We start from the raw sequence: 24,553 nt of genomic DNA, 5'->3' as shown, positions 1-24,553 counted from the left end.
ACAGCATCCCCAGAATGTTTAACTTCATCTTTGTTTTCCTCTACCTCAAACTGTTCAGTACCACTGCAGGTTTTAACCAGGGTAGGTCATGAGCCACGTGCTTCAGTTACACTGGTCTCCCAGAAACCAGGGCAACAGAAGTGCAGAACTACACACTACTGCTCCACAGAAGTTTATTGCTACTGTTTCACCTTCATCTCAGCATTTCCTTCTGTGATGGAGAGCCAACACAGATTCAATCAGTAGAAGGTCAACATATTGAAATTATTTCATTTGTTAACAGCCATAAAACTCCCCTTCCTATGGCTGAAAATGCCATGATTTAAGACAGGATTCACACTTACCTACAAAACTGAAAAGAAACATCTGACTATGATATAGCCTTTACCTTGACTGAGAAACGAAATGGAGTTACATGTCCGTGAAAATCTGCTACTGATTTTAGAAGAAGAAAATGCGCTGTTTTAAAGCTGGTATGTAGAACAACCAAACTGAGATTACAACCTTCCAAACCGAGGTTTACCTGTTCGGATGTCATAGCCTTCAGGCTGGGTGAGTCCATCAATGATCAGCTGCAGTGTGTGCACAGTGGTATTGAGCCTTTTGGCTGTGCCTTCCAGTCCTTCCTTTTGAATTACTACATTTACTTTTTGCTGCATATCTGATTTTCCTATGTCATTTGCATTTCCTCCAATGAGAGATAAAAACCTAGGAAGTTCAAACAAAGACAGAAACATTTGTAACATCCTCTAGTGGGACCTGAACCTTTGCTCTATTATTTTTATATTGATGCATGAACAAAACTTCTGATAAACTATATGAACAGTTTCTCAAGTGCATGTCCTCTCAACTCATCACTGATCTGACACAAGTGGAAACTTAGAGTCTATCTGTATATATGTATCTTCTGGAACAGATTGCAAAACTAGATGCAAATAATAAAATGCAATTAAAATCTCTTCTCAGACCAATTACTTTATTTCACAATAAAACTGAATTTCCTTAGTACTGAAAGATGTCTTTTACCATGAAAGTTCCTAGAAATCAGTGAGAGTTCTATAACAATGTTGTTGTAATTGTCACTAGTGTTCAAATTAGAATGAATGGCCATTTAGCAAAGCAACAATGAATACTCAAAATACTAATTTAAGAATCTTTAACCCAACTTAAAAAAACTTTACATGAAACACTTCTCTTGTCTGTGAACTTCATGATTAAGAACAATTAATTTTTCCTGACATGTGATCTCGGCCACGACCTGCATCTCATCATGAATGAGCCTCATCTACTCTGCTTTATCATGCCCCTTATTGTTGGCAGGAAGAACAATATTCTTTTGCATGTTCTCCACAACAGCAGGCAGGTAGAATTATTGTTCCTGTCCTCCAGAGTCTGATGAAACATTCCTTCCAAATTGCTAAAAGAGATTCCTTTTTCCTGCTTCACAAGTGTAAACTACAAGTCTCAAAAGAAGAGCTGACCAGCAGGTTCATGCCCTGAACTTGTTGGAAGACATTCCAGCTCTATAAGAAATCAAAAGCCCCTGGTACTCAACCTCCTTTCCCCTGCCAAAATACATGCAGGGGATGCATTTTTATCAAAAATCTGAGGCTAGTATTTCTTTTGTCATGAGACCCAGAGTATGTTTTCTTTTGTTGTTTTTCCTCTTTTTAACCCAAGGAACCAACTGAGATTATTTCAGGTGGTGAGCAAAAGGAAGTTATATGGATTGAAACACAAAACTGAATTTATTTTTGACAAAATATAAATGGAAGAGACATAATTAAAGGAATATCTGACTTTCAGTCAATCACAAAATTCGTCTTTGAGCATAAGGGCAAAGCTTCACATAAAAACGTCCATGAATTTTGCTAAAGGAGGACATCTGTTACAACTTCCACTTTACTGAATTCAAGTACAAGCATAGTGACTTAAGTGTACTGGTAGCTCAAACAAAGAGATTTGGACTTGGTAGTGATAAATATAATTTCCACTAATTCTTTTAGTGCATACACATCTTTCATGTGGCAATGCATGATGAAAATTAATGACGACACCGTGGATGTTGGTGTTCTCCATATTTACAGAATTTTGCTTTGACAGCATATGACTTTTGACATCACTTTTTAAAGTAGTTTAAGGTGGTTTGGAAGCAAAGTATACAGCAAAACAAATGTTCTATAATATCAAGTGCAATTTTTTTCCCTGTAAACTAACAAACCTCACCACTACTATTTGAATATTTTGTCTAATAACAGATTATGAAAAATATCAGATGTTCTGTGAAACGAAACCACCCTCTTTTGCAAAGGAGCCCCAAAAGTGGTTGCAATGATAATGCTGAAAATAGGCCCAGATGAAGTGTTCCTCCCCAGACTGCTGGGGGCTGCTGGCTGCTAACACTGGACAATGCCCCATCAGAGCACTAGTGACAGGCGGCAGCTGTCCCAGCTTTGACTGACGTGCCAGATGTAACATGACAAACCCAACCAGGCTCATGACTCAACCTTCGAAATAATGTATGCTTTACCACCCACCCCTATAAACAAGTTTGCTGACATTCACGTACTTGGCTTTATTTCACTTCAAATGGAAACTCAGCTTGAGTATGTCCAAGTAGCATTTTCTCACCATTAGGAATTCACAAAAGGACATTGACTTCGTAAATTGATCATGGGGTGGGTTTCACCACTGAGAAGTGCAACCACACAAAACAGCCACCAGTGCATATTAAAAAAAGCCCTGTTACATACAAAGATGTCACATGTGTGGATAATGCAATCAGAATGAATGGTGTTATATGCACAGGGCTGGAAATAAAACCAAACAGAACACAGTCCAAGTGCCTGAGCCCTCAAGCACAATTCACTAAAGGTGTTTTGCCCTCTGCTCCTTCCTCACCTCCCTCTCAAAGCATTTATCTGAAATTAAAAAGGATTCCTTGTCCCAAAGCATTAAAAAGAATTCCTTGTCTAGGCAAGAGTGGTAGGTTTGGGTCCTATTTTATCAATTACAATTGCGTAAATAACTTATTATTGTGGTTACTGCTCGCAGGAAAATTTTGGCTCCACCTGAAGATGAGGTTTATACATGTGCCCAAGTCTAAGTACATGAGAAGTCCCACCAACTTCTACAGAATTTCAATGCTGTAAAAATCAGGCCTTTTTTAAGAATATTTCAGAATTATGGTTGTATATCACAGGCAAAACAGAGCACTGTAACAAAACCCAGCATGCACATGTGCAGAGAAGAAATATTCTCAATAAGAAACAGTACTATTTGTATTTTGGAAATTCTCACCATTTTAGAACAGGCTTTGATAAAATCCATGTAATAAAGTATTTCCAAATTAAAGTAACTTCTTAGTGATTGCAGATGCAGTCAGTTTTAGAAATACTGTTCAATCTAATTACATATTTAATGTATCATTTTTGCTCAAATGAATATAGCCTGAGGGCACTTAGACTAAAAAAAAAAAAAAAAAGCAATAAAAAACAGCACAACTCTCTGACTGAACAGTGGTGCATTATACTGATAATTTCTATTTTAAAATGTCATTGCTAAGAAAAAAAATTATTTTCTCCTTATTAAAAAAGCAACAAAACAGCTTCCTCCACGAGGTATTTCTAAATCAGGAAAAAAAAAAAGACAGATGCAGTTGGTAGCAACACTCAGATACAACTATGGGGGGAAAAAAGAGGTTTCACTTAATTTAAATATTTTGACCTTAATGTTCAACGATCTCACTACAATTCTTGAAATATCTCACTCACACAATTTGTAAACAACAGCTCCAGCTGCAGAACATAAGAACATGAATGATCTGTGCAGAAATGAAAGTCCTTAAAGTATTTGCCTGGCTACATATGTGAAATAAATAATACATTGCAGTAGCTCAAGTGCTATGTTTGTCTACTAGAAAGACAAAACCTAAAGACAAGTTAACAGAAATGGGGAAGATGAGATTTTTTTTCTGAAGTGAGGTCATTCCTCTAAGACATATTATCCTTGCTTCTTCAAATGCTGAGTATGTGAATGAATGGTGAACTTACTGCTCAAGGTACATCAACTCAGATCAAGAGTTTCCAGAGTCTTAGGAAGAACAGGGTGAAATTTAACAGTTTAGAATTTTGAGTTTTACGGTTTTGAGATTTAGAGAATACTCAGAAACCTTTGCAATCACCTTCATTCTAAAAGCAATCTCTTTGAAGTCTTACAGGACCTGCATAGAATGGTCATGGATAAATGACTGATGTTTTATTTAATACATAATTTCATCCATCTTATTCGGATAAAGAAAGAAAGAAAAGTAGTATAAATGTAACAAATAAGCACATCATGTTCACTTAACATACACATCTGCACAAAATTAAAGCTTAACCTTTGCAATGGTTAAAAGATAATGTAAATTTCACTGGAATGCAAAAAAATAGTCAGAAAAGAGTAAAAATTTTACCAAGGGAAGCCTACAGTAAATTTTAAAGAAGTTACTCTAACCACCCCCTGAAAAGCTTCTTATAATGTGCAGGAGTTCTAAAGCTTTGCAAGGGCTTTAGTCACAGTCATTTCTGTTTTATGTAACCGTTTCCAGCAACACGACTTAAGAGCTGGGAGTACTGGATTCATTACATTAAAGCAACATGATACGCCATTACATCTTGTCACAGTACACACATGAATTAATGGCAAAGCAGCATATCCACTCTGAAAACAAAACAACTCTGCATTAGCATGCACTTTGTTAGGTAAAACGTACATTTATGACAGTAACAAACTTAAATTATGCAGACATTTATGTTTTAGTAATGTTTGGAAGTGCAAAAGCAGTATTTGTATAACGCAGATGTTGACTGCTCTTGTTGCCACCAGTAATACGGATCCTCAGTTTTTGATTACTGATGAAGACTAGGTATCAGACAGTATTAGTGCATTACTTTCTGTAATTTATTGCTGGACACATAGCTAAAGATTCAAATATGTCTAAAACTACTTATGTGGTTCAGCCAGACAAAGCTGTCGAACCAGTATGTTTTTCTTCAAATGCATGAATTATTAACAATGTAGATTATTTGATTGCATGCAGAAAGCACGCAGTCTATGATATTTTCAACTTACAAATTTTAAGAAACAATGAGTTTCTAAATGAGAAAAGAAATTCAGACACAGTTCCACTGCAGCATAGCCACTTTACCCCCATACCATTAGTCACGCTGCTGTTGGCTGCTCTCATGACTACTGATATATCACGTAACTGGAGTGCAACCCGAGATACAAAATAGTGAAACATGATTAGTTATCCACAAAGAACTAGTATACTACACTTAAAGGAGAAAATTCCATTAAAAAGGTCTTGTGAGGGTTTTGCCCAATATTTTTCTCTAAATGCAACTAGTGGGAAGTTATGTAAGTCCCCAAAATTCCACAAATTAAAAATACCATTTGATTTATGGGTCTAGTACTTACAGTGTAAATGGAGCATATTTCTCCATTATTTCCAAGTTCTTCTAATCATTCTTGTTAACTGTATTTTACAACACATTTACATTTTAAAATGTCTTTATTGGATGGCAGTTGGCAGAGAAAGCTTTTTCTGGTCTTCTGTTTACTGACAAGATATCTTACAAAAATATGGCCTCTAAAAATCCAGCTAAGTTAGTAGTAAAACCTGTGAATGAATTGGCCTTTTTAAAGTGATTAATATGAACAGTTATTTATAATACTTAATGGCCACAATTCTGCGAATGTTCTCTGTAATTAGGGCTGTACATTGGCTATTGGAAATGGTCATAAAGTTTCATTAATTGACTGAGTTTAACTCTTTAAAGTTTCTTCTAAAAAGCCCCCAAATGTAAGACTTCTTAAAGTATTAGTCGGCACATTAAATAACATGAATACCCACACATGTGTGTACATGCAAGTACAGTCTCATTCAAGTGGACAAAAGATATTTCTGATGTCTTTGTAAGGAAAGGCCTCCTACCACAGTAACAATTCCTATCCTCCGTAAAAATAGTCACATGTAGACTGCATTATTAAATAGAACACAATAACTAGTTTTCATTGCTCAAATACCATACTAAGTAATAATTCCCTCCCTGATTTCTACTCCCCTTAAGCATTGCCTTAGTTGTTCCAGGACAACTAGGAGATCTGGACAGAGGCAAGCCAGCCTGCCAGCAAGCTGGAAATGCTATCAAAGGACAAAATTCCAGTTGCATAAAGGGCAGAAGAGGAAAATCTTTCTTTTAGTGGCCCCATCAACAGTTTTTCTTCTGCATTTTCTTATGTGCCAGTACTTGCCTTCAAAGCCAGCAAATGCAGCTTACCAGCAAAGCAAATGAGATACTAGGGGTCAGCTGTTACATCCACCCATGCAGAGTACAAGAAACACCAGGGATATCTGAAATATGACTGACTGGCCTATAATGGTATATAAACTGTTATTGACACAAACACCTTGCTGAAATCAGCACCAAATGGAAGTGTTTTGTTTCAGTCAAGAAAAAGCCCATGAATGAGTGCTTGCTGAATTCCCTTGGGACTTTGAATTCCTGCTGAAGGTATCAAGCACCATTGTCAATACAGAGAGAATGGCAAGACATGAATCTTCACTCCAAGTGATGCTGCCCAGTATGTCAAAAACTTATCTTAAGGCACAACCAATCACAGTAAGCAGGACTGGCCTCTACCAGGCAAGGTTCTAAACCTGGGGAATTAGCCAAGGAAGATTCTTACCTCTGTTATTCTAAGCCACAGCCTTAGATCTTTTACATTGGCAGAAATTTTTATTTCTGGGTCAGGCTAAAATACAACCTGTCAGCCAGATGCTGCAATCTGTGAGCAGCAAACACACATTCTGAGTGCCAACCTTTTGCAAAAAGCATTTTAATGAGATTTAAATAAAAAAGTCAGCAAATGTTAAAATTCAGTCACATGAAACCAACTGCACCCAGCAGACTGATAGAACAAAGAAAAAACACTGCATTTTCTTTCCAACATTTTGGTTTATAAGCATAACCTGGTTCTAACTTCTGGGGACTTCCTAAATGTTTCCTTGGTTTTCCTACCAATTCTTTAACAACACATACCAAGAAACTGGATATGCTCTACATATTGTATTAATTGTATGTAGAAGATTCTGCCACTATAAACTGGTTTTCACATATAGACGTTTCAAAAACTTAAAACATGGTTCTGCTTTGCAGGAAAATGGGCTGTCTATAAAGTTTTGAGGTTTTTATTTAGCTTTTTGGAAATTCCAAATCATAATATTTAGAGGTGTTCATAAGCTTGGTCACTGCACACAACAAAGCCAAACTTTGATAGTGTGGAAACCATGAACAAAAATGCTTTGGTCTTCTGCAGAGCGTGTTAAATCACTAGTAGGATATTTTCCAATTATTTTACAGAAATTGTACAGATTTTAAGTTACGATGCTTAAATGTCATAAATCAATTATACCAGCACCATTTGTGCCACTGTAGTAAAGATTACATCAGTGTTTCCATTATAAAAACCCTATTTTTCTAAATCAGCCCTAAAAACTGGCTCCAGCCTGAAGTTTGGCAACCGAAGTCACCGCTTGGGAGTAATTCTTTTAACCATATTTTTCTTTAATGGATTGGCTTTTCAAGCTACAAAATAGTCCTGAAAAAGAAAATTAGTGGTTTCAAATTTTGGTAAATTTCTATCCCTCAAAAACATTGTTTTAAAACCTGATAATTTTGCATGTCATAAATCTGCAATGTAGACTGCTGCCTTTGGGTAATTTGGCTATAAGCGGTGGATAAAAATCATCATCTTATTTAATTTAAAAATAAATGCAATTTTCCATGAAAACTTTTAATCCAATAAAACTTTCAGAAACTACTTTCTATAGCAAGATGTGGTAGGCATTGCATGAGGAAGCCTTTATGATTAACTTATGTAGCAGCTATTCCATACATTTTAATTTTCATGGTAATAGTGGATTTTTGATCAAATCTGGTCATATTCAAGACAATTCTGCCCTTTGGCAAGACAGATCCACCTGTGAACTTGACACACTCCCTAACAGGTCAGTGTAAGCACAGAAAAAGAATAAATGCTCTGATAGCACTAGAACCACAGAACTCTTTAGGATGTATTATTTTAAAAACTTTACTATAAAATATCAATTCTAACCTACATCGAACAGTTAATTTTTCTCAGGCATTTTAAGTTATAAGAATCATCAATTAGGTTTGAAACTAGTTTAATTCTAGCATTCTAGAAAGACTTTCAGATATTGGCCAATTTCCATAAGAAACCTCCAACCAACACCACGAACATGATTTGATCTTCAGGCTCTCAAAAGCTTTCTCATGAACATAGGCTCAGCAAAAAAGGAATTGCAAGCCCAGTCCCATCCACCGCCTGTCAGCAAAACTCACCAACAGCCCTGATAAGCTTTGGACTGAATCCTTCAGGCAGTCTGAATTCCTAGTAAATTTTTTCCTAATTCATACTCAGGGAAGAAAAAAGGTTTGGAAAGCTGTTTTCATAAGTTCTGAGAAACTTAGCAGCTCATATGCTTTTTCTGAAAAGTCGTTTTAAATATATAATCATTACTAAATTATAGCATTAGTTGCTTGAGGGGAGGATGTCTGGTTTATATTTAGGCCTTATGTCACCAGTGTCAATTTTTATTACTACACATCTTGGCTTTTGTCAGTTTGCTGCAGAGCTGTATTTTCTTTTCTCAAAACAGCTATTTGCCATGAAAAAACATTAAAGATATTTGCCCTCTTCCCCACACCATTTTGTGATATCAAGTTGCTGCACAGTCATACAATCTATATCATGAAAGTTATCACCTACATATTTAACATGCTTTCAAGGAAACAAGAGAAAAATAGAGATACTGCTGTCCATAAAGTACATTCACAGAAAGCACCTGGAGATTTTTTTACCCCCATCATGTGTAGAGGTACAATAAATGTAAAAAGTAGACTACAGAGAAAGCCAAAAGGATGAAGAAAAGACTGATACAATTAGTACAGAGAGAGATGCTATGCTTATTAGTTTTGGTGTTTCATTAGCAGATACTGTAATTGTTGTTTTATATTTGCTTTGTAATCAACTTCTATTCTTTTGCATTAAAAAAACCCACAACAAAATATTGTTTGGTGCAATATCAATGACATGCATTTGGATGTCATAGATGGATGTAAACCTAAATACTTAATCTGAAAATTCTATCTAGGATGACAAAGTGTTTGGTGAGAAACAGAGAATAGAAAATGGCACTGCAGGAAATCTGCTGTAAAATACTTGCATTATAAAGACAGATAATGAGATAGATTAACACCGGTCTTCAGCCATGTAACACTCCTGCACTGGCTTAGAACCAATCTAAGTCTGAGTGTGAAGGTGTGCACATTTTAAGGCTCAGCAAGGCACCTTCTAAGCAGTGCTGGCTGTGCAATAGGTGCCAGCCCCCTCACTGAAACATGCACAAGCCTAGGACTCAAACCACTGTCTTGGCTGAGATGTAAAAATCATGCTCATTCATTTTTTCATTCTGTTTTTTGTTAAATAGTGCTAGTGATGGGTTCCCAGTCAAATTTCAAACCACAATTATATGATATGTGCTACCTATGAAAATGAAACAATTTCAGCTTTATGTCAATTCTACCCTATAATCCCACTCACGACTTCATATATAAAAGTCACCTGTGCTGCTTTGGAAACAAAGTCACAATTCTTTATTTTCTGACCAGCCCTTGTGAAAATATTCTATGTAGGGAAATTACTGTAGTATTCCACCATTAACTGCTTGTACTTCTCTGCTATCTAAAGCAATCTGTCCACATCAGGCTTTAAGCAAGGCTGGTAGGTAGCATTGTGACACTTTACTAACAATGTTATTAGTGTACCAGGGCTGGAAAAATAAAGACAAAAATTGAGTACTTGAAATTTAAACTGAATGAAATTCAATATTGAAAATCAAAATTATTTTTGAATAATCAATTCATTTTTGTTTTTCACATTGACTGACTTACATTGAATAATTTTCAGTTAGGGTGATCAAGCTGTACACCCTAAAATCCACCTACCATACAAGAGATCTTTAAGATGAGGATCTTGAATGATGTTTTTTTTCCCAGAGCTACACAGGGAAGGGACTTTGCAAGAAATGTTGATGTGTAAGGAAAAAAGGGGAATGGTCATGGAAAAGGAGAGACCAAAGTTATCTACACACTGCACAACTCCAATAGACTACCAGGAAATTGAACAGTGGGTCCTAGAATCAAGCACAAAGAAGGATCAACTGTGGCAGGGAGAGGATGGAAACAAAAGTTCACTGCATGCCTAGCAGAAGGAAAACATGGAGACCTAAGGATAGGAGGAGAGAACAGAGTACACCCTGAAGGGAAAGTGTCCTAAAAATGCAATATCCTGTACGAATTTTTAGGTAAGAAAGTCAAGCTTTGTGAAGTCAGAAATTCTGCATCTCTCTTTGAGGTTTAAAGATGGTTTTGGTTATAAAACAGGAAGCACAAGTTTGTTTGTCCAGGCATAATATTCTCAACAGAGATCATAAGAACCTTAAAGCAACTGGCTACTAGTGAAATTAGCTTCAGTACTTTTTAAGAAAAGAACCTGTTCAGTAAAATTCAGTTGAAAAATAAATATGTGCCCATTTATGGTTGGAGATGTTTTCTGAAAAGCAGAGTCCAATTTCAGCCAGGGATGCTGATAGAAAAGATCACAGCTTACAGCAATATTTCAGAGGCACACATGGATTCCTAATTATTTTTTTTCTGACGTACACAAAAGCCATTCTCTTCTTTTAGCCACTTAGTAAAACAATCATACTATTCGTGTATTTGGGAACTTTTTTATACATCTTAATTAGATCTTGCAATATCAACATTTAATTTTAAAGGCCCAAAGTAATGACACATGCTCACATATATCTGAAGCATACCTTCTTCTTGAAGACAGGGGTGAAAGCTTCAGAGCAATATAAATATTCCTGTCTCAAAAGACTGAGCAGGCTGTTGTCAGAAAAATCAGTACTTTCATTTTAAAAATTGATGGTGTCAATGGTTCAAAAGCTTTCCCATCGCTTACCTCATTGCAATGTTGTAAGACTCTGGATGAATGCAAGTTTGGTCCAAAGGATTGGGCTGCTGTGAGGCACATGATGTTAGTTTACTCTTCTTTTTACCCAGTGCACCTGCTTTAGTCAAAAGTGCACGACTTCCAAGTTCATTTTTCTTATTACTGCCAGAAATCAAAAATGGACATGTCACTTTCAATGAAGATGATCCTGGTCCAGTGTCCACACACAAAACCAATATATTTTTTTCCCTGAAGTCCTCAAACAAAAAAATTTATCAGAACATCAAATTACTCGTACTGTAAACGCTCCTTACACGCCTCTTTCTTTTTTTTCCTAAATCACAAGTGGCTCCTGCTTTTGGAGGACAAAAGAGAATGCATTGAAGGACCTGAAACTAGCAGTGGCATTTTGGGCTCCACTCATCACCTGCTGGCAGAAAGGCAGACATATTTTCCTCTTTCCATGTCAATTTTAAAAATAACCACTATTTGTTAAATTTCACATAAAAGGCACAAAATTTGTTTCATACAGCAATCTAAAGTCAAATTGATTAGAAAGGATAAAAATGAAACATCAAAGTTATTTTTAAAAGCTTCTGGTTATGCCACCTGGACTCACAAGAAGTGTTGTGGAGGCAGTGCTGTTAGAGCTTTACTTTGGCCTTAAAATCTATTTCTCAGGTTATACAGAATCTGACTAACATCAGAATTGTGTTCCAGAAAGGTTAAAAAACTCCCAAAACAATGTTCACATTTCACCAATGAATATTTGGAGGGGGGAAAAAGCCATCAACCTTTTTTCATTGGTTGTATTGCAAACTAGAGAACCTAGAACAGATCTGTACAAGGTGAGACCTATCAATCATAGAGAGCTTTGGAAGCAATTTCTTGGTCTTCTGGTGCTTACAGTGAGCACCATTTGGCCTGCAGCCTATGCCTCCCTGCCAGATGGGCAACCAATCTGTACACCTTCCACCTGGGCAGAAAGCCAGTCCCCATGTGCCCACGTCCTGCCTGGAAGTTACGCGTGTGCTGTTTCGCCAGCAGCAACTGGGAATACAGCATTGCTTCTGAGCACTGCCCCTAGCTAAAACACAGTGTCTGCTTCCCAGGAAAATATTTTTTTTTTTAGAAAAGCCAATGGCAAAAGTGTGGGGATGCCATGCCCTTTCTTAGTTCTTTATTTTGGAAAGAGAAATGAGAAAAGGCAGGAGAAGAGACATTGTGCTAGAAAGGGCATTTCCCGTGGTAGAAAGGTCAAGAGGAGCACTATGAATGGCTGAAAGAGTAGAAGACTTGGTACAGAATCAGGGAATGAGATGACAGAGGAGGATGATGCACTGTTGACAAATTGGACTTGGGGAAAGGCCTCGCAGGAGCCTTTCCAAAGGTTCTGTATTTCAAACAGAAGACAGTCACATCACACTTGCTAGGCACAGGAGTATAATATAGAAACAGTTTAATCTAGGCAGATACTCAACTTCCTCTCTCCAGCTAATGAAACTGAAACTCCAAAAATCTGCACTAGTTTACTACCATTAAGTTCTGCAGAATAATCTTTACCATATTCAATTAGTTAATTTACAGATCTCTGTATTATGTCTGAAAAACAAGACTAAAGTTTTAATATCTCAGATCACAACACTGCTGCACGACAAACTTTTTTTACCTACTCAGAGGCACAATTTTTACTTTAACTTACATATTTATCAAAAACTGACTTAGAGGACTAGGCTAACAAGCCATGACAATTTAGGGGAAAAACTATCTCCAACCATGGACTTTAACAAGTTAATTTGTTGTCTTTCAGAGCACAGAGCACCCAGTGGTCCAGGATTCCTTGAGTCTCAAGCATGAATACAAAGCAGAAAAGGGAGAAGGAAGTCTTCTTATTCTATTTTAGACAATTTATTCAGAACAGTTAAAATCTCTATTACCTGCAAAAAGTCTTTATATATTCTTGATTGAATCTGATGAAGCCAGCACATTGTTGGAAGGTTTTGGGACCCAAACCTTTAACTTCTTTGAGCTGTTCTCGGTTTATAAATGGTCCGTTCTTCTCTCGCCATTCAATTATATTTTTAGCCCTGTTAGTATTCAGTCCTGCAATGTGTCTAAGAGAAAATTTACAAAAAACCTTTATCACCATTGAACAGTCATTATTGCAAGTGCTACCCATTACAAGCATACACATTCCTACAGAAAATATGGTTTATAAAACTTTAAAACTGCTAGGAAATTAGCAAATAGACTCCCAGACCAAAGGCATTGTCTGAAAAGGATCATAGTTCTGTGGAAAGAACCCACTCAAGTCAAGCAAACTCAGTGCAGCAATCCAGTTCGGTATATGCCTAACAAGTAAGCCAGGGCCATGTAATTTATGATCTGTTGGCTATTTCCGTAATGCCAGTTCAATTTGTCATGTCTTATGGCCTGCCCCCAGCTGCCCTCTTCAGGAAACAGTCTGGGAGGAGGGTTCAGAATAGATAAATTGTTCCTGTAAGAACAGCCCCCTCTCAGCCCTTCCAATGGTACTGAAACACCTTGCCTTGCACATGAAGGGCTCAGGTCTGCTACCCAGAAGGAGAGTGGCTGGGAGCACCTTGCCTTCCTCAAGCAGTTGAAGTGATCCACAAAGCTTTTTTCTTTTCTCTGAGCTCTTCCTGAAATAAAAAGCAGCTGGGAACAGGCTGCATGACTTGTTCTGAGGGCAACTTGGACCTGGCCAAGAGCTTACCTGTGAACTGCAACAGTGGTTAGTCAGGCTCCTTCAGGAAGCTGTGGGTTTGCAGCACATTTTCTGTATGCACATGTGAGTATAACTTTCTGTGTGTGGAGTATGTTAATTGTAAAAAGAAAGAGAAGAGCTCTCGTGGGGAGTTACTCACGGGACTAGTGAAGGAAATGTCACCCACTAGGCTTTATCTATCTATCTGATGCCTTTGCTTTAAGTCAGCAGCAGCAGTGACCTGTTTGTGGAATGGCATGAACTGATTCCAGAAAAACACTACCAGCAAAACCAGCAAGAGTCATAAAATGTCAGGGGGAAAAAAGAAAAAATATTTCCATTATTCTCATGCTCAAGCAAAAGTTAAAAAAACAGTTCAAAGTTGATGAAAGCTCAGAATGAAATTAGAGGGACACACCTTTAACCACAGACAGAGTATTAATCATTAGGAATGGAATTTTCTTCAAAGTTTCTTAGAAACATTGAGAAATCCAGCTTGTTTATACTGACAAAGGAACATTACACAGTATTGACAGAATGGACAGAATTTTCCACTGATGATCTCAAGTCTTTCAAGCACAATACTCAGCAGATTAATGCAAATACTGCAGCACTGTCATCCCCTCCTTGTGTACTATGTGTCAAGAAGTGTATTTGATGCATCAGAAACCACAAACAGCTCTGCTCCAGCTGCAATCTAGCTAGGGTGACAATCTGATAAACTGGATGTCTGAAGGAAACTTCAGACTGCATCTGCACAGAACAGCAGACTTGAACAATTGTAAGCCAGGCTAATTAGACCACACAAAATACTTACACAATGTGGTTACCACCTGCAGCCCTCCCTGGACAGGGTTACCCCACATTCAGTTTTGTGTGGGCACAGTAGCATCTCAGGCTGATGCTTCCTGCTGAAGTGGACAGTACAACTGTTCCTTCAGACTCAGCTCATTCTATGATTCTGTTCTGTTGATTCTATGAATGAAAGCTTCATTTGTCATTTAGGTACCTTGGTACCTTCCACTTGCTTTCTTCCTAAAAGCTGATCTAAACCCAAAAGCATGTAAGACAGAAGAAATCAGGCACTGGGCAGGGGGGCTGGACATGCAGAGAAAGAACATGGAAGTGGAAAACCAAAAAGAATAGAAAAAGAGTCTCTTACAAAATACAGAAATATGTTTTTGAGAAAGATTCTAAGGGGTTAAAAAACTAAAATATCAAGAATGCATTTTTCCTAACTTTCACACCCAATATAATTTTCATTACTGATTATGGACAGTAATATTAGGGAAGAAGAATATGGACAGAACATTATGAACATTCTTTTCCTTCCCCTCCTGCTATGCAGGATGAAAGCAGCACTTTTACTCTTCTGAGAGTCTAAACAATACTGAATTCTACACACTCAAGAGAGAATGAGCTTTTAGTTTCTAACCCTGAAAAATAAAGTCCAGAACATTCTTCAAGTAAACATGGCATAACTACTTAATAAAAAAAACAAACAGTGAAAAGGGATACATATTTCAAGTTTCCCCTTAAACCTTTACTTGTCTCCTTTCCTTGCCCAAGTTTTACAACCTGTTCCACTTAGAAGTACCTATAAAAATACCTTCTAAGAGACAAAGTACATTTGAAAATACCTTTCTCCATGTAAAAATACGTATTACTTATATCACATTTTTTTAAAATTGCAGTGTTGGCTAAAAATTTTTACATATCTGTCTTTCTCTGAAGCATAGTTTTACCCTGGAGAATCACACATATTCTTAAAACCTGACTCTTAATGATTCAGTGAAATACTGTCTTACTGTGTCATTTTTATGTAATTGGAAGTTTAACACAAGAGCCATTTGCTCCAGCTGAGCTTGAGTCAGATGGCAGACTAAACAGAGACTCTGTGATCCAGAGCCATGTAATTACTGGAATAGGAAAATGTTTCACTCACCTTAATAGTATTTCTGAGCAGATGTTAATATCAACTCCTACAAAGCTGACACACTCTTCAACCACACTGTCAAGAGTTGCTTTGAGCAAAGTCTGTGATACATCATGCTAAGAAACAAAAATAGAGATATCTGGTTACTGAAGTATTGAAGTGTACATAAACAGGAACTGCATATAGCACTAACATCAATAAAATAGCTGCTGGAACTTAATAATATATTATATGAAGGTACCAGTTAAAAATATGAATTGTAGAATATATTTTAAATGCCCCCAATATCTCTTTGAAACATCTTTGCTATGATACAAATCTCTATAATAAAGACACACTTCACATCCCGGTATTGCTCTTTAATAACCATTTCCCTGATTTCCCTGCATCTTGTAAAAATAAAACTTTACTTAAAACATGATTACTCAAAAGGAGTAATGCTTCTGGTCCATCCACCAGGTGTTGTCTTTAATCTGACATACCTATAAAATCAGTTTATTAAAAATAAAGTAGAGGAGAGATCACAAATGCTGTACTTTTGCACCAGTACACACAGATATTTGCAAAATAGTCCCATTTAGGAGCATCACACTACAGCAGAGTTATTATTTACTAAATGAAAAAGCCATGCACTGTATGAAGGTGGGCAACACATAAGGTACTTATCAACCCCATGGCAACAAAATGTTTCAAATTTTGAAGAGATATTTCTGGGAAGATTGGCAGGTCCTTGACCAAAGCACCAGTAATGGAAATGTTCACAGTGTTTCCCCCTTTTCCCCCTAAAACAAAAATCAGTCACACTTGTCAAAGTTAAAAGTTCTCAAGCTCTAAGATTTCTTTTCCTCCCAAATGCAGGCATACTTCAGCCTGTAACTGCGAGCTCCCCACACAAGCCCATCAGTGCTTAGAAGTCTGACCTGGAGGGAGAAGCCTCTCTAAATGCAGGAGCTAATTCAATCACTATGTTGGCTTAGCTTCAGGGCTCTTCTGCATCACTCATGTAAATCTGGGTTGATCTGTTGTGGTTTCATGATGCATTCATTTAGGACATCAAGCTGGATCCAAGCCAAGGCACCAAACGCTTCATCCATTACTTTGTTTTATGTTCTAAGCCATTCAGATCTTTTAAAGATTTCACGGTTAAATTTAACATGCCAATAGCATCAATCCCAATCTACTAATGCTGGTAGTTCATTAAGCAGTGGTTAATAACTGGGGCAGTTGTAAAACTTCAGGCAATTCATTTAATAGTTCCCTATTTCAGGTGATGGTAATGGGATGCATTTTCATGATGCGATATAGAATAAAGTAACTTACAAACACAAAGCTCGTATTTTGCCAATATGACTCTTCCTATATTAATTTTGCATGCAAAACACCATGTACATGCACAAGCCCTGGCATTTGCACACATCCTTCGTCTCATAACCACAAAGCTTGCTTGTACACTTGGCAGATCAAACATCAGTTTCTACTTACTAATGCATTGCTACTGGAACATAATAGCTTCTTTTTGAATAAAAAGACAAACAAAAAATCCCACACTGTCAAAAGAAGTCTTATGTTTCCTTACATTGTATTTTTCTGACTTACTGAAGATGTAGCTTCTCTTAATGAGGAATATATTCCCCCCTCCTCCTGACATCAGTCACATAATATACTAGAGCTGAAGGCTTCCAGCTTACATGCACACTCATGCAAGAAATGCATTTATATAACACAGCACAAGAACAAAAATTAAATGTCCAGAAAGAACACCCACATCTTCTCTTCTTTACCAAGTATAGCTGCCAAATACGGGCTAGGTTTTTCACTAAATGCTTTATTTGAGATTCACTGGAAGATAAAGATTCTAATTTAAAAGGTTTTTTTCATTATGATGAAGGAAGGCATAAGGAGAAAAAAGATGCAGAAGGCAACTTCCTTCTGCTCTTAGGGAAGGCTTCTGAATCACAGGTACTTGCAAGTTGATTATGATACAGTTTCACAAGTTACATTAACAACTTCTATTAACTGCAGCAGTTCTTGGCCTCCTTGAAAAAACCATCTTGTTCTAGACAACTGGTCTGAATATAGAGTCCATGGCAAAGGGAAGCTGCCATGTTGTCAAGTTGCTGCTTCCTCAAGTTTCAGATACATTCTTTAAGATAATGATGATGATTCTTCAGCAGGAACAACATGACTCAAAACAGTCACTGCCTCCACAATGCCTTCTAGCACAGGAGGTAGCAAAGAAGGAAATCCATTAATCTGGTTGAAGCTTTCTAAGGAGCTCTTGGGAAGAGACTTGATTCAGGAGAAGCTTTACTTCCAGCCTACAGAAAGTGAACCTTGATAGGAATTCTGTCTACTGTATTCCCCAAAAATCAAGGAAAGGATCTATCACAATCAAAAGCTATGCATTCTAAAATATCTGTGTTAATGGAAGAAACGCCAGTGCTCACAGAACCTCATTTTCAAAGGCACCATTGGTATTTATGTAAAGACCTGAGTTTGTGATTCCAAAAGTTTCTGTAAAATTCATGAAATACAAAACACACCTCTTGAAAAAAACTATAGTACTTAACTGCCTCTTTGTCTTGCCAAGAAGACAAAAAGTTCTCAGGTCTCTCAAAGATTACTTGCATCTTAACTTTATTTCTGTTTGACAGTCATAATTTAAAAACCCAAACAAGACATTCACCAGTTGTTTTTACTGCTGCAACAAGTAAAAGTCACGTGACTTGGAACGGACATGACAGCACATATGTGAAGGCACAGATAAAGTGAACAGGCAGATGTGACAGAACAGGATGAGCATAAAAACAATCCCTAAGCTACCACTACCTCACTGAAGTAAGGTACATTTAGCAAGTGAATGATGTTAAGTTGTAAAAGTCAGGAAGCCTTCCAGATGGCAAACCTGCCTCCCAAGATGCAGCTCCTGACCATCTTTCTTTGGCTATAATGAAGGAATTTTTACACTAAAAGAAGGCACAAAGAAGTGTTACACATTTGGTTTCTAAAAGTAGTTAAAAACATTATTATCTCAATACTACTGCCAAGACTGCCTACTACCCAAAGGTTACACTTCAGAAAGGTTTAAAGTACAGTGTGTTTTCCAATCTTCCAACAGATTCACTGATCTTCTCAAATATCAGAGGCTAGATAATGCTATACACTTCTGTGCACTATTTATATGCACTGGGGTGGTATCAAATGAGTCAGACACCAGAAGCACACACATATCCCACTCCTCACTCCCTACAGCAGGTTTGTAAAGAATGATGAACTGTTGCATTAAGTGCACCAGAATAAAACTCGAACTAGTAGAGCACAAGTCTAAAATGCCAGGCTGCTTCCAAAACGAGGTAATGCAGAACTTGATGTGGCACGGTCTCTGACAACCCCTCCACACACCACTGATCACTGCATCAGCTGATTACCTGCATATCCTTCTAAATAAAACACTTTCACTATAGCACTGACTCTGAACACAATGAATGAGGGTGTCCCTGCTAAAACTGTTCAGTGTAGTCTTTTAGCTCAGAGCCAAGCACACGAAGTGCTATCCCAGCTATGTCTAGCAACGCTTCCTTTGGTGTGACATTCAGACATCATCTTGAAATTACTGGCCAAATATAGTTTTAGTTTTACTAAAAGGATACTCAGAAATGGCTGCCACTAAAATATTCAGTGTAATAGCAGATCTGAAGCAGAAGACTTGATTTTATATGATGATCTCCAAAAGGATTGATACTCCCAATTTATGGAAACTAAGGCCAGCAGAAGTAAAGGGCTTGCCACAATCTGTGGGATGTCCAGTGCAAAACTGCAAACTTTTGTTTTCTGGAGAGTGATGATAAACAAAGCTACCTTGCTTCACAAATAGTATTAGGAAGAACTTACACACTTGTTTGGTTTGAGCTTTTTGTGTGGAGGACTATAGAAATTATCTGTCCTAAGAAGTGTCAGGAACTGTAACCATATTTCAGTATTTGTTTTCTAAGGAGTTACCAAGTGAACCATGGAAGATGCAAAAAATTACTTGCTTAATTGAAACCACTACAGTAAAGAACTGTCAGTCAGTAAATGAAATTCAAAACATTACATTTCTCTAATATTTTTATAAAGAGTATCCCAAAGATAACTTACATTCATGAACATAGAAGAAAATCAAGGGCAGCTATTTAGATCTCTGGTTACAATTAGTGCTCAGATTTGTCCATGGCAAACTTGTTAAAATTACCAGAAAAAAAACCCCACACATTTCAAAACAACCATTAGGCAAACCTACACTTAAAACCCTAACAATCAATATAACTACATTGTATATAATTTCATCAATCATGGCACAAAATGTTTACTCCTGAAGAATAGTGTTTAAGAACACCTGTCCATTTTGCACATGATAGTTCTATCATTACGTCCCAATACTTTAGCTTTTTTTTCTTGCCATATGGTAGGCAGCAGAGAACAAGGATTCTTGTTTCACTCAGTTTCAAGAGTTACAAACACCCACTGGAAAAAATTAACATTACTAAAAACCTATCTGTTCCTTAAGATGGTACTCCCTCAACTGTAACTGAAATCCCTTTTGCAGTTTTAAAAACCTGTTGATGTACACGAAAGGATGGCAGTATTTTAAACAGCCTCTCAGCTCAGTGCACAGTACAGACACTGTAAAAATACATTTGTCATCAGCATGGCAAATTTATCACGTCAACGAGCCAGCACTCACACAAAGCCTGGAGGCTGCACTTGGCCAATGTGCATGAGCATGGATGGTGGGTCAGTACACTAACTTTGCCTCAACACTAGATTACCAGTATTAGACTAGAATGGGCAGCGTTTGCTTGCAAGAAAATTACAACTCCAAGCTCTTTACCTCTGGCAACTCCAAAAAACCCCACAATACTAAACCTCCACTAAAAATAATACACATAATTAAAATGCATTTGGTAACATTTATAAAATCAATTCACAAAGGATGGTATGATTGCATATGTATCTGAAAGACAAATTCCAACAACCAAAAATTCTACTGCAACACACAGCAATTCTGAAATAATTGTTTTCCATTTACAAACATTAGTGGAAATCGACACAATCAGCCTGTCCTCATTATTACTTTAAAACACCCAAGAGCCAAGCAAGGCACCTTCCAACAGTCAAGCAGGAATTATTTGTACCCTGCAGAGCCTACAAATGCAGTGCAGACATGACCTAATGATGCTGGTTAGAAGGCAGTGGGGAGGGGACGAGTTCCCAAGTCTGAGCAGCAACCTGCAGGTTGTTGACCCAGGCTCAGAATTACAGTACTATAACAAGATCAATATTCAGTTTAAATAAGACTGAGCTGTGTGCCAGACAAACTATTTTGGGTTTTGATCAAGTTATACCTCACTTGTCCTTTGAATCCAAAAGTCAGCCTTCAATTAAGTAAATACAATTTAATATTTTTTTTTTCTGTCAGATTGAGTCCTGAAAGACTTCTAACACGTCATAAAACACTATTTTGTTGGTACCTACTATTAACTTCTGCATCCATGAATTTTAATATTGGCATGTGCAACCAGTCAACATGCTTCTTGAAAACTACTATTTTTTTCTTTAAAGAGTGGCATAGCTGTGCAAACTGAATGACTTTTACTGAAAGAGAAATTAGGTGGGACAACACATACTAAGCAAAGTTCAAAAATATATTATTTTACAGAGATTCAATCCATGGCAATGTGTTTCAAAATTTAAAAAATGGAAAAATATTACTAGTGCTGTAACCTATATACAATCAGCTTCATTTTAAATGCTTGTTAGGCCACAAAAGTAAAATGCATTCATGACAAACCCTTAAGTACAGCAGGACTAAAGTAACAGAAATAGTCTAAGGAGAAGCACCTTTTCATGTCCAGAAACAGAAAAAAATTTAAAAATATACCTTACACATCAGGTGGAAAAGTTGGACAGTTCAGAATTGGGGTTTTCATCTCTATGTCCTCTGGAAAATCTCTTGCAGTTAGAGTCTCAGAAAACAAGCTTATCCATCTGATGTTTGATAAAAGGATCTAACTTCTTTTGAATTTCTTTTGAAGATTATTTGTGGTTTCTCCAAATGTTATATTGTTATAGGATAAATTGTTATCCTATGTACTTAACTCTGATTCATTTCTTGTTTCAAAACTCCAAATTCTGTTTATTTTAACAGCATATTGCTATTACTGAAATATCCCAGGAGAAAGAAAAGGATTTAGATTTTCAAAGAAAATATTAAAAACAAAACCAAAGTCTTTCAGCTCTAACATTTCAAAAAAGTAAGAAACCAAAAATGCACCAGTTTATAATGTAAATGCTTTGAGTCACTTGCAAATTGCTGGAATTAATCTTATATTTACTTGTGCTTGTGTCCTAAAAGAAGCAGTAATACTGCCAAGCTTGTTACACAAATTCAGTCCCATTGCTGACACATCTTATTTCTAAATTAGCTCCTGTGACATGAACAAGTTAGCAGAAAATTATGTATATCCAAAAACATCTTCCCCTTTCTAGAGCATGTACAAGTTTTCTCCAATGCTTATTGTTATGTGACTAAAGAGCAGCAATACAAATTTCAATTGTAATCAACTACATCATTCCTGGAGATTTCAGAGGGACATTTTTGCCAATGAATAGCAAAGGCAAAAATCCAAATTACTCCAGGTGGAAAGCCTTGCATTTCATTTTAAATACAAATATGTATTTTGGGGCTCTTAACGGTCTACAAATATAGGGGATATCCTGCAAAACTAGAGAAAGATAAAGCAAGGACCATCAGGAGTGGAGCTTCATAGATCACAAGGTTGAACTCAGTTGAAGATTTTCCTGAAGACTGCTGAAGGATAAGAGAAGGAGAAAAGAAAGCTTGCACTAACAGAGGAAGAAGATAGAAGTTACAAAGCCCAGGTGAGTGTGGTCACGTGTGGGAGCTCTGTTTAGTGTGAAGTCAGGGACCATGCGTGGCCCTGCAGCAGATGGGTGAGGAACAGCAGTTCCTGGGCACAGCTCCCACCCGCCCTCCTCAGGGCAAAGCAAGTGCCCACAGGATGTGAGGAGCTTGGCAAGAGGCTGCACAAACACACATGCTTCTTCCAGCTCTGCTGAAAACATGCTGGGGTTCCTCTCCACCATCTCTAATGAGGAATGTGGTACTTGAAATATTATTAAATACTATTAAAAAACCATAAATTAATTTAAGGGTATTTTCTATAAAGGGAAGATTAATATAGCTGATGCATATTTTATTGTCTCATATAACAAACTCATAGATGTCTCACATAAGAAACTTCTTAATGCTTTTCTCAAATTTAGTATGTACACCTAGCAACTGCTACATCAGGTTACTCAAACCAGCAATGCACTGAATGTATTCAATACAATTACATACATCCGTTCCCTCATTAGGAAAAAATGTAGATGCCAAAAAATGACATTTAGTAGTTTTTTTAAGTCCCACATCCCACAGAATTAGTGACTATTTAGAAATAGTCAAGATACAATTAAGAAGGGAAAAAAAAGTTTTTATTTAAGGTAACACTACCTACTGAAAATGCTTGCTGAAAAAAGCTTTAAAGTAATTTAACTTTTTTCAACCTCTCACCCAGGTCCCCATCTTTTTTCAAGTAGATCAGCTCAAACTGAATATGCTTAAAGAACTCCTGCAAATCCTGCTGCTATCTCTTTATCTTCTATTTGGCTCCTCCTTTACTTTGATCAGACACTCCTTCCCCTTTAATTCTCAAGCTCTTCCACAGCCTAGCTCAAAGAAAAAATGAGCTAGGAATGAAACAGAATGCAAGACACTGCCAAAGAAGACAGTCAAACCCAAATAAAGCAAGCTTATTTTCTCTGCTTACTAAAAAGCAGAGAAAATAATTGTGATTGACATATGGCAACTCAAAAAAGTCAGAGTAGTGTTTACTGAATGACCCGTGGAAGACTGAAAGCTGACAGAAAACCAGGAAACATGTGGAAAAACAGAAGTTAGCTCAGCAGCAGTTATGGATTTGACAGGCAGAGTACATAAGCATCCATTGTGTCATTCACATCTTTGATAAATGAAAGCAATTTCAGCACCACTCATTACATAAAACAGCAAATTATGTTTAAAGTAAAAGAATAAGTAAGCAACTGGCAAAAAAATCACTATGATATAGTAAGCTTATGACTTTTCAGAAATGTGTTCTGCACTAAGCTTAGCAAAATTTGCATTAAAAAATGTATTTAGCACTTTTTGTATTACATATATAGCACTAGCAAAGTGTTTGCACATAGGAGGTTGAAAAGTTGACAGGTCTCAATATTAAATTAGTTGTGCTAATGTGTCAGCACTAAAATGTGCTTAATGACAATTTTAACAAGTGAACAAGAACACAAACATTTCTGTCATTCTCAAAACCAAGCAACATTTCAGAACCACCATCACCATTGACAGTGTATGATTGTTACTGCTAATGCAATTAGCATAATATAAAAATTGAGGAATCAAAATGAACCAGTAAAACGGCACAAACAAGAACACTACATGTATTACCTCCTACATGAAAACAGCAATTGAGTACTCTTGCAGTAGACACATTTTTATTCAAATAAGTAAGATCTTAGCAGGCAGAGAGAAAAAAAACACAAATCAAAGAACACTTCTTTTACCAGCACCCCTAACAGAAACTGTAATTTGTGCACTTACAACATAGTCCTTACTTATATTCAGGATCTGGAAATTCCTTCAGCAGCCTTCTTTAAAACATTAAAAAAGCCCCAGTATTTCCAAATATGTAAAATAATAC

At 36.9% G+C, this 24,553-nt stretch overlaps 1 protein-coding gene across 2 annotated transcripts in view; it reads right to left on the bottom strand.

Annotated features, from left to right (window-relative positions):
- The window catches only part of SRBD1 (S1 RNA binding domain 1), a 123,738-nt gene that overhangs the window by 2,717 nt on the left and 96,468 nt on the right, over window positions 1-24,553 (bottom strand). Inside the window, exons 19-22 of one of the 2 annotated variants that reach the window (XM_063152061.1) lie at window positions 15,762-15,868; window positions 13,026-13,202; window positions 11,098-11,250; window positions 524-708 (exon numbers count right to left, since the gene is read on the bottom strand). In XM_063152061.1, coding sequence (XP_063008131.1) covers window positions 524-708; window positions 11,098-11,250; window positions 13,026-13,202; window positions 15,762-15,868 — 622 coding nt within the window. The remainder of the gene's footprint in view (window positions 1-523; window positions 709-11,097; window positions 11,251-13,025; window positions 13,203-15,761; window positions 15,869-24,553) is intronic. The other variant, XM_063152062.1, reaches the window with a different exon arrangement.

This window comes from Melospiza melodia, chromosome 3 (genome assembly GCF_035770615.1).
Source record: "Melospiza melodia melodia isolate bMelMel2 chromosome 3, bMelMel2.pri, whole genome shotgun sequence".
NCBI classification, from domain to species: Eukaryota; Metazoa; Chordata; class Aves; order Passeriformes; family Passerellidae; genus Melospiza; species Melospiza melodia.
Note: the sequence above shows the minus strand (reverse complement) of the source record. Positions and strands in the feature narration are given on the sequence as shown.